The sequence below is a fragment of the Zootoca vivipara genome, chromosome 2, assembly GCF_963506605.1.
Source record: "Zootoca vivipara chromosome 2, rZooViv1.1, whole genome shotgun sequence".
In the NCBI taxonomy this organism is placed as follows: domain Eukaryota; kingdom Metazoa; phylum Chordata; class Lepidosauria; order Squamata; family Lacertidae; genus Zootoca; species Zootoca vivipara.
This window is the reverse complement of record NC_083277.1, coordinates 113,495,335-113,509,057: the sequence shown is the minus strand read 5'-3', so window position 1 is coordinate 113,509,057 and position 13,723 is coordinate 113,495,335. Positions and strand designations below refer to the sequence as shown.

The 13,723-nt window shown below is 46.0% G+C and overlaps 1 protein-coding gene across 1 annotated transcript; it reads right to left on the bottom strand.

The window, feature by feature from the left end:
* Positions 1 to 1,239: 1,239 nt before the first annotated feature.
* Positions 1,240 to 12,680, bottom strand: LOC118081528 (homeobox protein Hox-A1-like). The gene is made up of 2 exons (XM_035108021.2): positions 12,089 to 12,680; positions 1,240 to 5,239 (listed from the first exon to the last, which is right to left on the bottom strand). Exons 1-2 carry the CDS (start codon positions 12,678 to 12,680, stop codon positions 4,887 to 4,889), a joined length of 945 nt encoding a protein of 314 aa, XP_034963912.1. The 3' UTR covers positions 1,240 to 4,886.
* Between the last annotated feature and the right edge of the window lie 1,043 nt (positions 12,681 to 13,723).

The following is a 13,723-nucleotide window of genomic DNA, read 5'->3' as shown; positions in this document are numbered from 1 at the left end:
CAAGGGAGTTTTTAACGAGTGAATGTTTTATGGATTACAGTTTCCATGATCATATTCCTCCTAGCACAGTTGGCCTACCAAACAATATCAACATCCAATATTTATCTTCTCAGCTGCGCACGCACACTGTACTTTTAAAGCACATGTCTCCCAACCCTCAAAGAATTCTGGGCACTGTAGTTTGATAAGGGTTGTTGAGCACTGTAACTCTGTGAGGGATAAACTACAGTGTCAAGCAGGGGTAGTGTGTCCTGTATCACCACCTGAGGCAAAATGGGAAGGCCTTGCCCCACTGCTGAAGCCACACTTACTTGGGTGCGTGGCGGCTCAGGTTGCCATATTTCAAAAAGTGGAACTTAATAATAATAATAATTTATTATTTATACCCCACCCATCAGGCTGGGTTTCCCCAGCCACTCTGGGCGGCTTCCAACAAAATGTTAAAATACAATAGTGGATCAAACATTAAAAGCTTCCCTAAACAAGACTGCCTTCAGATGTCTTCTAGTTGTTTTTCTCTTTGACATCTGGTGGGAGGGTGTTCCATAGGGTGGGTGCCACTACCGAGAAGGCCTTCTGCCTGGTTCCCTGTAACTCAGCCTCTCGCAATGAGGGAACCACCAGAAGGCCCTCGGCACTGGACCTCAGTGTCCGGGCAGAACGATGGGGGTGGAGACGCTCCTTCAGGTATACTGGACCGGGGCCATTTAGAGCTTTAAAGGTCAGCACCAACACCTTGAATTGTGCCCGGAAATGTACTGGGAGCCAATGTAGGTCTTTTAAGACCGGTGTTATGTGGTCTCTGCGGCCGCTCCCAGTCACCAGTCTAGCTGCTGCATTCTGGATTAGTTGTAGTTTCCGGGTCACCTTCAAAGGTAGCCCCACATAGAGCGCATTGCAGTAATCCAAGCGGGAGATAACTAGAGCATGCACCACTCTGGCAAGACAGTCTGCATACCAGATGGAGCTGGTAAAAAGCTGCCCTGGACACAGAATTGACCTGCACCTCCATGGACAGCTGTGAGTCCAAAATGACACCCAGGCTGCGCACCTGGTCCTTCAGGGGCACAGTTACCCCATTCGGGACCAGGAATTCCCTCACACCCGCCCACCTCCTGTCCCCCCAAAACAGTACTTTTGTCCTGTCAGGATTCAACCTCAATCTGTTAGCCACCATCCATCCTCCAACCGCCTCCAGGCACTCACACCGGACCTTCACCACCTTCACTGGTTCTGATTTGAAAGAGAGGTAGAGCTGGGTGACTTGAAGTTGAGCCCAAGTTTGTCAAAAACTAGACTTCCGATATGGGTTGCCATATTTCCAGATTTTCCCTCTGGGGTTCCACCTTTTGGGGTTCTGCCACCCAAAGCAGTTGCCTCAGCCCACCTCATGGGTGGGCTGGCCCTGGTGCCCATAATTCTTTGAGAGAAAGATTGTGCTTCAAATGTGCTTTAAATATATAGCATGTGCTAGTATGTGCACAGCCTCCATTCCTATCTGTATTTTAATGGTCTGAAGTCACATGATGCAGTCTGAAGTCACATGATGCAGTTCTCCTGCTAAGGCTAAGCACCTGTCTTACATACCCTATAAAAACCATCTAGGAACTGTTCATAAGCAGCTCTGAACTCCTCAGAGGAAATGTGGAGAAAAAGTGTAATAAGCCAAGCATGCAGAGTACTGATCAAAGCAAGATTTTAATTTCTCCATCTGGTATCCCCCCCTCAATCAAACGCCAATGCCAACAGTGCTCACAAATAATAAATACTTAATAAACCCGTGTCATCCTTCTGATAGTCCAGGCAAATTTAGAGGTAGATATTTTGTAATAGCTTTATTAACTTCTATAAGCTTATGAAAATGCAGAGCTCCACACACACCCAGCCCTTCTCGGTGGACAACCTGTGTTTTTCTGCTCTAAGATTGCAGGGATAAGGCCCAAATTTTGTTCTGCGCATAGGAAGGCTCCCATCAGCATCAGCCAGCATGGCCAATGACCAGGGCTGAGGGGAGTTATAGTCCATATTGGCTACCCTTACTCTAGAGCATTGGTCAACTGGTGGGTCGACACCCATTATTGTGGCATGTGGACTGATCTAAGATGAGTTGCAAGAGCAGCAGTGCCAACATAGAAATAGATGGCAAAAAAAGCCATAAGCAATAGACCCCCCAAGTGCATGTTTGGCTTAAAGCTGGGTTCCAGGTTTGGAAAATATTGAAGATGATTGCTCTGAAAAGCAGCATGGATTGTGTGCCCTGTTCAAAATACAGTGGTACCTCGCTAGATGAATGCCCTGCTAGACGAATTTTTTGCTAGACGAATGGGTTTTGTGAAAAATTCATCTAGCGAATCGCGGTTTCCCATAGGGATGCAGTGAAATTCAATTAATGCATTCCTATGGGCAAATAAATAAATGCATTCCTATGGGATTCGCAAGACGAATTTTTCGCTAAACGAACTGACTCACAGAACGAATTAAATTCGTCTTGCGAGGCACCACTGTATACATATCCCTTTTCCTTCCCAGCAGACGCTGAAGAACATCTTGCTTCTTTCCCTTCTTCCGAATCCAATCCTTACTTTAAGCTAATGAAATGGCCATTGCTCCCCAGTGCAGGAATGGCCTCTGAGAGCATGTTTGTAATTTGATCGTTGTTATGCTGTTGGAGACTGTTAACCATTTATGGCTGAAACAAAGAATTCCATAAACGTGGACTTCAACACAATCTTATCCTACTCCTCTGCAAGTTTGTTGGCTGCTTGATAGCAAAGGAGGACAGATGTCCTCTCCGCCATGGGGTGCATACTGTGAGGAAGATCCTGGCAGAGCAAGACCTTTGCATGAAACTCACTTCCACTCATACATGCCATGCTAAGGATTGCAGCCTGAATGATATTCCATATTAAGGCAAATTAAGCCACAGCTCACTTGCAAAACTATCTTTTCAAAATCTTTGCCGCTACACACTCCTCATTCCTAAGGCAATGACTGCTCCTTGTTCTGCCAGCGCTATTTATAGCACAATTACCATCACTGTTGTATTTTGCAACCAGTCTGTGAATGTTTCTCTTCCTCTCTGTTTAATGAGGAAGTTGTTTTATACTCGGCAAATTGGGAGAAATTCTTGCCTTGGTATGAGCAAACAGTTTTGAGATCAAGCAGCTGACACTTCCTTGTGAAAGGAACCACATGCAAAGGACTTTGCCGTTTATCTATTGCAGGCATGCCCAACAGGTAGATCGTGATCTACCGGTAGAGCACTGGATGTCTGTGGTAGATCACTGGTAGATCACTGGCTCCCCCCAAAGAAGCTCAACATTTTTGCCCTGTACCCTCAAAAAACGGGGCTTTCCTCCTCCATAAAAATAGTTCAACTACTTTGATCTGAACCCCTAAAAACCAGCCCTTCCTCTTCCCTAAAAAAGCTCAACAACTTTGACCTGAACCCCCAAAAAGGGGGTAGATCACTGCCAGTTTTTAACTCTGTGAGTAGATCTGTCTCTTGGGAGTTGCCCACCCCTGATCTATTGAATACCCTCCTGCTTAGAGGTGAATCTTGGTGTTTCACAAATGTGGGGACATATGTAAAAAAGGTAACAGAGGGGGGGCATACTGGTGGGTCAGAGTGGTCTTGGGGATGGGTCTATCTGAGTTACCTTCAGTAAGCCAATATTGTAACAAGGAAAGTCCCCCCCAAAGTGTTTTGCTTCTGAGTCAATCCCATGAAGTGACTTATGGACCCTGTTCTAAAACTCCACCAATTGGTCCCTTAAGTGAAACTGGCCTCAGTGAAAATGCATACAATAAGGCTAACAGGGTCAACACCTGTGTCATTCAGTTGATGTAGACACAGGAGCCAACTCCCAGGGGACCAAGGTCCCTTCGGGGGGGGGCAATAAAATATTTGGTGTGCATTGCCATTCAAATGGTGTGCATGCGCCACAATTATGTGGGGTGAGTCTTACATGCCCCCTGCTAGAATATCTTATGCAAGTTGGCCCCCCTGGCTGGAGAAGTTCCTATGAAGAGGTATCCTAAGCGCTCCATGGTGTGCTGCTAGAATATTTATCAATAAATATGCTACTAAACATTAATGGGAAAAGGTTAATGAAGCCCAAGCCTCCAATTGCCTCCAAGGACGAGTATTCTACCCTCCATTTAGAGTCCTGCAAGCAACAGAAATTTGGTAAGAAGCATCATCAAACTGCATAGACTATTAGATATGAAACTAAACTGTACAGAAGACACAAGACGACAAGGGCCATCTAGGTATCTAAATCAGAGCTGGTAATGAAGAATCCAGTCCCTTAAAAGATCTTTCTGTGTGCTGGTGCAACCCTATGCCTATCTACTCAGAAGTAAGTCCCATATAACTGACCTGGAAGTACCGTAAGTCCCATCAAACTCAGATGGTACCCACTTATTCTGATTAGGTAGGGTTGCGCTGCTAGGTAACAGGAATGTGGAGGGCGATGACCTGAGAGGAGAATGTGATTTTTTTTAAAAAAGATGGAAGTGTGCGATTGTGTATGCCCAGAATTTCTGTGCCCGAAAATGCCTTGTTAATGCATTTCCTGGGTTTCTTGTGTAACTGTATGTTGGCACAACTCTCTGCAAAAGAACCCTTCCATTCATCTGAACATCAGAGTATATAAATTATTTTGGATTTTCACCAGTAAAAAATAGACTGATTACGCACACATCCCTACTGAATTTCACCTGACAGCCCAATGTGCTGTTTTTCATACTTGTGACACAGGGGAACACGGATGTCCTTCCCTATCCTGTCTGCGAAGATCCCTTATGTCCCTTGAAAGGGGACTTGGGGACTTATACAAGAATGCCAAGAGGCTCAACGAATGCCTCTTTCTTTTCTTTCCCAGTCAAAGAGGTGGAGTGATGGTGTCCTCGTTGCTCCTGCTAGGGGAGGATGCTGGAGAGGCAAGATCTGATTTGTCGGAAGAGGAAGAGCCCCGCCCACCATGGCCAGCAGCAGCTCCCCACAGTTGGCCTTCTCTCTCTCTTTTCTTCTGCTTCATCCTGCGGTTCTGGAACCAGATTTTCACTTGGGATTCATTGAGAAATAAGGCCGAGGCAATTTCCACCCGGCGGGCTCGGCTCAGGTATTTGTTGAAGTGGAATTCCTTCTCCAGCTCTGTCAGCTGCTTGGTGGTGAAGCTGGTTCTGGGAGATGAGTGGGGAGTTGTCCTGTCTGCTGTCGTATCATGTAACTTCACTAAGGATGAAAAGAAGGGAGCATCACTCAGAGTACTGTTTGTGAGTGGTATTCAACTAAGTTTTACTCAGAGTAGACCACTTAGTTTCAAATCAAATCACCGACCAGCACAAAAATTATTGCATTACATCATCAAAATTAATTTTTTTAAAAAATAAACTAAAATAATTTATCTAAAAAGGGATCAGCCATCATTTGATCTTTCAATAGTTTGTAATCGTATGATCATTTTGTTTATTATTGCTGCTATTATTTGACCAGTCCATTTTCTACTCCAAAAACCCCCCACTATGGCTTGATTCTGCCCCCCCCCTTTATTTAGAATATTTCTAAACCACTTTATGAAAAAGCTCTCCATGTGGCATACAAATAAAACTGGAAAGAAAACACAGCTAAAACCCACAGTCGAATGAAAGACAAATATACATAAAGCCAGCATCATTAAAAACATAAACACACAAGAGTGCATAGAACCATCATAATTAAGAATGGATAAGATCAAGAGAACTTTAAAAAAACCAGATAAAGATAACTTAATTATATATCTAAATTAAATGGCATTAAAAAAATTTAAGAGCCAGTTTGACCAGATACTAATCAGTCTGGATGTATGATAAGATCCGGTTTTTAAATGGCTTTTGCCCTGAACACCTGAAGAATCTGCAGTGCAGAAAGCTTGCAACATTTTCAATGACTGTTGGGGCAACTTGCTATGTGGGCAGGCCTGGACTGGCTGTGCCTTGAGGTCATAACTGGAGGTGTTCAAAGGAGTAGCAGGGTGGGGTGGCGGAAGCAATACTCTCTCGCCCAAGTTCCTGGTGCATCTCCAAAGCTAATCAGGAAAACCCATTATGCAAACTGTGCTCAGCCATTTTTCCTCCAAGACAGGCTATGTGGTTTGGTTCATACCTACCCTCCTCTCCTGAAAGGCAATCCATAGCACAGGCTTCCACAGCCATTGCCGGTGCCCGCTCATTCAGGACTGTGCCTTTCCCCCTGGCCTGAAACCTTGGTTGGAGTCCGTTCTACACATGCCCATCGCTTCATGCATCTAGCAACAATTTCCAGGAGCGAATGAGCCACTGTAGATCAAGCAGCACAGATTGAAACTTCCCATCACTGCAAACACCACACATTTCAGGGAAATGACTAGAATCTGTTCAGAAAATTAGAAATCAAGTGTTGTCTAGGCTTCTTGTATACGCAAGTCTTCAGAGAAGGTTAGAAATCTGGGATAAGAAGGGACGCTGGCTTGGATATTCAAGTCCCATTCCCCATCCCCGACAATTCTGATATTGCTCTCTCCTCTTCCTGTGTCCCATTCTACACACAACCACAGCAGCTGATCACGGTTCACTGAGGCATTTGCCAACATGTATTGGTGGCATATTTACATATATATTACTGGTACTTTGCATATTTCAAGATGCCCTTATGACACTTTAGAAAAATGTAGTGTGAAGTTTTCTACTGGGGTGAGGAAGTTATGGTCCTCTGGGGGTTGCTAGACTCCAACTCCCATCATCCCTGGCCATCATAGGAGCCAACTCCTAGGGGCCGTGGAGGCTCCGGCCCCCACAATGAAATATTGGAGGGAGGGAGGCTCCCTCAAAGTTGATGGACATTCCCATTCAAATGGGTGTGTGTGCACTGTGTCATGTGATCGATTATGTGGGGCAGGGCTTACCTGGGCCCCCCACAATATTTTATTCAAGTTGGCACACCTGCTAGCCATCAGCCACGCTGGTGGGAGCAGATGGGAGCTGGAGACCAAGAGCATATGAAGGACCAAAGCTTCCCCATTCATCCTTCTTTCACCATCAAGTCACTCTCATTCTTCCTGTTGACACTGTCTCAGTCCCCCCCCCCCCTGTGCTTCATACTTCCTGGAGAGTCTCAAAGAATTAAATGCTGTGGTGAGAGAGAGGGAGTTAGCGCAAAGCATACCCAGCGTTGACTGGTCCCTGTTGGGACTGGTGGGATGGAAGGTGGGGAGCCCAACAATAGTGGAACCAGAGCCAATGGCAGGTAGCCAATGACAACTCGATTAATTCTAGAGTTGTCCTCCCTGCTGAATTCTGCAAGGCCAGGAGGAGGGAGGTAAGTAAGAAGGCAAGCAGGCAGGCAGGCAGGTGGGGACTGGATGAGAGTAGGCTGAGCTCTAATGGGCTAGCTTCCACTGAAGATGCCAAAGTCATGCACTCTAAAGAGAAGCAACCAATGCACGGTGGCGAGAAAAGCACATCTTCAGAGGAACACAACAGGATCTTTCCAGATGGAAGGCAGGTATATAACTTTAATAAACAAATAAATAATCTCAATATCATAACACTTCAGTACCTCCAGGGTTGGCTCTCCCCATCTTAATTGACCTGGACCCTGCGATCATCATCTGAGCCCTTCTTCATGTGCCTCTTCAAAAGCTCCTGAGGGTGGCATCACAAAAATGGCCTTATCTGGGGAATGCTCTCCCCAGGGTGGCCTCACCTGGCACCTTCATTACGTACATACATTTTTAGGCACCAGGCAAAAATATTTCTTTTCTCCCAGGCCTTTGGCTAATTAATCAACCTATGGCCTTCTAAACTGTGTGTTGGGGGGAATTGTTTTATTTGTTATTATGTTGTGCATTTTTTTGCTTTTATACTGTAAACCACCCTGTGATCCTCAAATGAAGGGTGCTATAGAAATGTAATGAAGGAAGAGGAGGAGGACTGTTCCAGGGCTGCCTTCCCCAACTTGGTGCCCCCAAGATGTTGCCAAACTACACTTCCCATAACCTCTGACCACTGGCGGTGGTGGCTGAGTTTAATGGGATTTTTAGTCCATACTATCTGGAAGGTTTGGAAGGGTGTTCTTGAGTGAAAGAATTGGGCAGGATGGTGTGTGGGCATACTCCCCCCCCCCCAAGAGTTGAACGGTGTTTGCTACCTACCGTGTTTCTCATATTATAAGACATGTCTTATATTTATTTTTTCCTCAAAAAAACACACTATGGCTTATTTTCAAGGGATGTCTTATTTTTTTCCTCCTCCTCCTGCCGCGGCCGGCATTGCTGCTGCGCCTATCATTATGTCTTATTTTCGGGGTATGGCTTATATTCCTTGAATGCTTAAAAATCCTGCTATGTCTTATTTTATGGGTATGTCTTAAAATATGAGAAACAGGGTATCTTGCTTCCTACACACCAGGATCGCTGCCCTAACAGGAGCAATTAACTCTCTCAGTGCCATAACCATAACTCATCCCGGTTCTAAAGCCAAGGAAGCGTCTCTTCAGCTTGGTGGGCTGTTTTGTTTTGTTTTTAACAAAACAAAAGCGTACTTGCCTTTTCCTCTTGTGGGCGGAGGTGTGGAATGGATGTGAGCTAAACTTCAGCTGCCTTGGGCAGAAGGAGCCAACAGAACTGTTAACCAAGGTTTGAAAGGACGAACTCACTTGAAAGGGGACAGAGTTTTGATAGATGTGGCGGGCCAGAGCAGAGGGCAATGTTTAAAGATCTGGATTATTTTTAGAAGAAAATGCCCTTCGCTTTGAAAGGAAACGAAACATATTTTTCCCTGGCCCCGCCCCGCCCCATTCTGTCTTATACAGCTTTGTAAATTGCAGAGACGGAACAGGAATTCGACTTCTTCCAAATAAGTGGGTAGATTCTCGAGCGCCTGTATTTAATTCCCCCCCCCACTTCCATCGCAGACATTCCCAAACCTCTGTGCCAGCCAAAGGCAGGCTTTCCTATCCTTGCAAAACCTAAGCTTAAAAAACAAATAAACCTGCCATTTTTATTATTATTTTTTTCAGAAAAATAACAAGAAGAAAAGAATCTCCTTAGCGCGACTTACTTTCCCAAGCTTGGAAACAAGCGAATGCACCGGGTTGTTTTTTTTAAAAAAAGAATCATATTAAACACAAATAAACACGCTGGCACCATAAAGATGTGCCAGTTTTTTGGATCAGGTCTCAGCCTATATTAAAAATTATACGCCCTCCACACTTTTCAATTGTCTTTGTTTCCCTTCCCCCGTTTCCATGATAAACAACGGGGAAAGTGTTTATATTGTTAAAGGCAACAACAAACAAAAGGTGTGCGTTTGTTGGTATGCATGCATATATGTGTGTTTATGTATATATAATTATATTAAAAGCGTATTATACAGATACGGGGGACCACCAGTTCCTTGAAACTGAAGTCCTCCTCTGCTTTGAAACAGAGACAATATTTCCCCCCGCCGAGATCTCTCTACTATCAGGAATATAGGAAGCTCCGAATAGAGATCGCATCTCGGAGGGTGACAGATCTGGAAAGGCAACGGATCGTGGCGACCTCCCCCGCTTTCCCTAAAACTTGGAGGAACTTCGGACTTCGCAGTGTAAACCAGCTTTAGAAAATTTCGACACAAATTTCTTTCTCTCCTTTTTTTTTTTTTGAGCCTCACCCCCCAAAAGAGCTATAGAAAATGACGTTTTTGTCCCTATGTCCTCGTAATGGTTTTAGAAACAATAAATATTCCTAATTTTGACATTAAAAGCAACACCCTATAAAACAAGCAAGTGAACATGTAAACCCTACAGCCAATCGCGAAGCAACTTGATCTTATTGCCCCACGGGAGGAGAAAAGGGAGAGGAAGAGTCGGATCTTTTGGGATCGAATTATATTCAGGAGCACATGGAATTCTCCGTAATAAATTTCACAAGGTGCAACGAAAGAAAGTATAGTAGTTCGGGAAAGAAAATGGTTCCATTCTCTCTCTCTCTCTCTCTCTCTCTCTCTCTCTCTCTCTCTCTCTCTCTCTCTCTCTCTCTCTCTCTCTCTGTGTGTGTGTGTGTGTGTGTGTGTGTGTGTGCATTATATGCATCATTAAGAAGTTCGCACACCAAAATCTTTCTGGGTGCAGGGGCACTGAAATCTGTAGCCCGTTTCTCTCCGATTTCTGGCTTCCGGGGCTCCCTTTACGCGCGCCGTTTACGGCGAAAGGGAGATGACCAAGACGCGCGCCTATCAAAGTATCCAATTGCTCTCCGCTTTGGAGTTGGAGGAAGTTTGGTCTCCCAGGTCGGAATGCGGGCGGGCGTCCTCTTTGATGGGTGGGAGATGTCGTACATTGTCCAGTTTGGTTAATGATTCCTTAATCTTTTCCTTAAGCCTTTTCCCGTTCAAGGGCTTAACAACTGATCCCGGTTTGGGGCTGGGAGAGTCCTACTGCCGAGCCTACCGCCTCCGAAGGGACGAGACTGTCTACCGTGGTTCTGTTTCATTTTGGGGACATACTTCTTCTCTTGTCTTCTCCCTCCCAGAGGGAATGTCTGAGTGTGTGTATAAATTCTATTACCCACCCACCCCAAAGACAAAATAACCGCAGAAAGGACAAATTAGTCGAAGAACAAACAAACAAGCCCATCACAAAACAGCAACAAGAACGCTCAGCTCTCCAGATTCCCGTTGGCAGCAACAGCTATATTAAATAAAAAAAAATCCATCCAGCACGTTGTAACTCTGGTTGACTTTAGAAACTTTCAGGCCCTGGTGATCCCATAGAAAGAAAGGGGCGTGAGGATCCCACATAGACCGTGAAAGATGTTGCTTCGAATCCCAACCTGTTGTTTGGAAGTTCAGCATACTTTCAGAAATTTCTCCCCACGCCCCCCAAATCCATGAGGACTAGCCTGACATTTGGCAACAAACCAGCACTATACACAAAATTCACACATGCATCAAGAGGTCACGTGCGTGTTAAGATCTGCTGGCAACGGCCGTGTCAAAAGAACCTAGAACTCGCATCTCCTCGTCAAGAGACAATTTCACCTGTTTTTAAATGTATTTGTGTCGGGGAGGATAAAGTTCGCCAGGCGTGGATGGTGTAGCGCTGACAGATTGAACTGAACCAACTTGGCTTAAAGGGGGGGGGGTGGCGGCTAGGAGAGATAAATTGATCGTTTCTGGTAATATCTGCATGGTTCCTTCTCCCACGATTTCGTGTGTCGGAAGGAAGGTCAAAATTGTGCTACATTTAACATTCCGATATCTTAAACACATTTATTTGGGACTAACTCCTTTTTGGGGGGGGGAGGGTTGCCAAGAAGTTTAACTTTAGCTGCAGTCGAAACCCGTAAGTATCCATGGAGCGCTGCCGGTACTTCAATCAGTAGGTTTGTTGCTATCGGATTTTAATCCGATATAATGGCAAAAGCACTTTGGAAAGGTCGTTACAAAGTTTCCGCCTCTACTTTGGTAGATGTATATTTTTATTATTTATTTTTTTACATCTATCTATCACATTCAGAACAAAAAACTGGACATTTAAAAAAACCAAAATACAAATATTATTTTGAAACAATAAATTGCCAGCGTTTTCATGATCGCCAGAAGGTCGATTCCTAACCAAATGCTTGCTTGAGAGCACCCATTCTGAACAGTAAAGGGTTAAAAATTCTCTCTGAGAGGGTAACTTGAAGGAAAATTACCCCTCGCGTTATCCTTTCAAAGTGAGACCTAAGACCCCCGTTTAAAGCCAAAACGAACATACAACAAAAAAAATCACAACAAAACGCTGTGTATTTTTGATTTAAGGATCTCTCTCTCTCTCTCTCTCCCTCTTTTTGGCTCTGCCTCAAATTCTTATGCTCCGAGAATGCTAAATCGCCTTCGCATTAGCCGTGAGAATAAGTTATTACAATCGCCAAACGTGAGCTGCTTAGAAATCAGACGCCCAATGGATACAGACATCTCCGCGCGTGATAGATGACTTTCTATTACCAATTTGAGGTACCTGGAGTATCCGGTGATGTTGCGCGCGCGCCAGCTACTCATCCAATTAGATCCAAGCGGGCTCTGCTCGCCAACAACTCACCTGTTCTTCGGGGCGGATTCCTCTGAACTTTCATCCATTCAAAAGTTTCCATCTCTCCGCCAACCTCCCGAGGCGGACCCTCACCTTGGGCTCTCCAATAATCTCCCGAGCTGACGGACTGAGCCAAGAGGAAATCCTCTTGGCTACCTGAGTATTGGAGGTCCATCAGCCGAGCCCCGAAGGGATGTCCTTCTGGGAAACAAGTTGGGTACACCGAGGAAGAGGAGGAAGAAGAAGGGGCGGGGAAGTCTCTGTCCCCATAGCTAGGTGGGTAGGGAGCACCGAGGGAGTTTGGATTGCAGCTGGAAGGGGAAGAAGTCACTCCGGATCTACCTACGGCGGGCGGACTGGGCCCAGCCCAGAGGTAATCATGGGATGGGCGAGGCATGCGAGAGGAGTGATGGGGCTGGCTGGCTGGGGAGTGGGGAGGAGAAGGTCCCCCTGGGAGATCCCGCCCCATCTCCTCGCCTCTGTCCCCAGAGTAGCAGCAGCGCTGCCTCTCCGGCAGTCGCTGCCTTCCAGAGAGTGTCCCCGTGAAGTAGCCACTGCCCCCTGCCCCACACACCAGCTCTAGGAAGGGGCGATCCGTCATCCTGCCTTAATGGGCTTCCCTGCCCCTTTCGCCCAGCTCGGCGTCCCCCCCACACCTTTGGACCTGCTTTCACCATGTCAAATTGGACATTTCCCTACCCTCACCCCCACCCTCACCGCGCACTTCCCAAGGAGGCGGGGGTGGGGTGGGGGCTAGAAGCCCTTTGCGTGGGGGGGGGGCGCAGAGAATGTTGGCTGAGACAAGAAAGCCAGCTGAAATTCGATACATTGGGAGCCACGTGACGGGCGCTTGGCCAATGGCCAAGGTTCACTAAGGGGTGGGGGGGAGGTACTGTTTGATGAGCTAATGGCAGCAATTTGTAACTTTCAGTCTCTCTCTGGGCAAACACACAAGAGGGATGAGAGAGAGAGAGAGAGAGAGAGAGAGAGAGAGAGAGAGAGAGATGGCGCTTCTGCAACTGATCTCTCTCTGGGCTGCGAGAAATGGACGCAATCATATCTCCTCCCCATCTACATCCTGCTGGAATATCTATCGGGAAGCTAAAGGTGAGTCCATATTTATTCCGTCTGTTGCATCTTCAGAGCGGGTTTGTCTCCTATAGGAGCATCTCCCTCCCTCCTCCTCCCCCTCTAAATCTCCACATTCTCTCTCTCCTTCCGAAAGTGAATCTCGGTGCCATTAAGTACCCAGCCATAATACACCGTTTCATCTTAATTTAGCTGATGAAGTTTGCAATTACTTTTTGCAATGAAAATAGATGCGCAGGGTTGGGTAGCTGTTCCTGCATGTGCGCGCGTGGTGGTGGTGGGGGGGTAGGGTGCGAGGAGGAACTGAAGTAAGCGAGAGGACCCGCAAACTTTGTGACATCTCTCAAAAGTGGGGTGGAGGGGGTGGGGAAGAGGGAGTCGTCGGAGACACTGCGAAACACGGTCACGACTTTTTCTGGAAATAAAGCTTGCATGTGGAGGGCCTAAGAGTAGCTATTTAAAAAGAAAAAAACTCACCCGGATCTATTAGAATTGCAAGCGAAGGTTACAAAAAAGTAAAATAAAACAAAAACCCTCCCCCAGGCACACATTCAC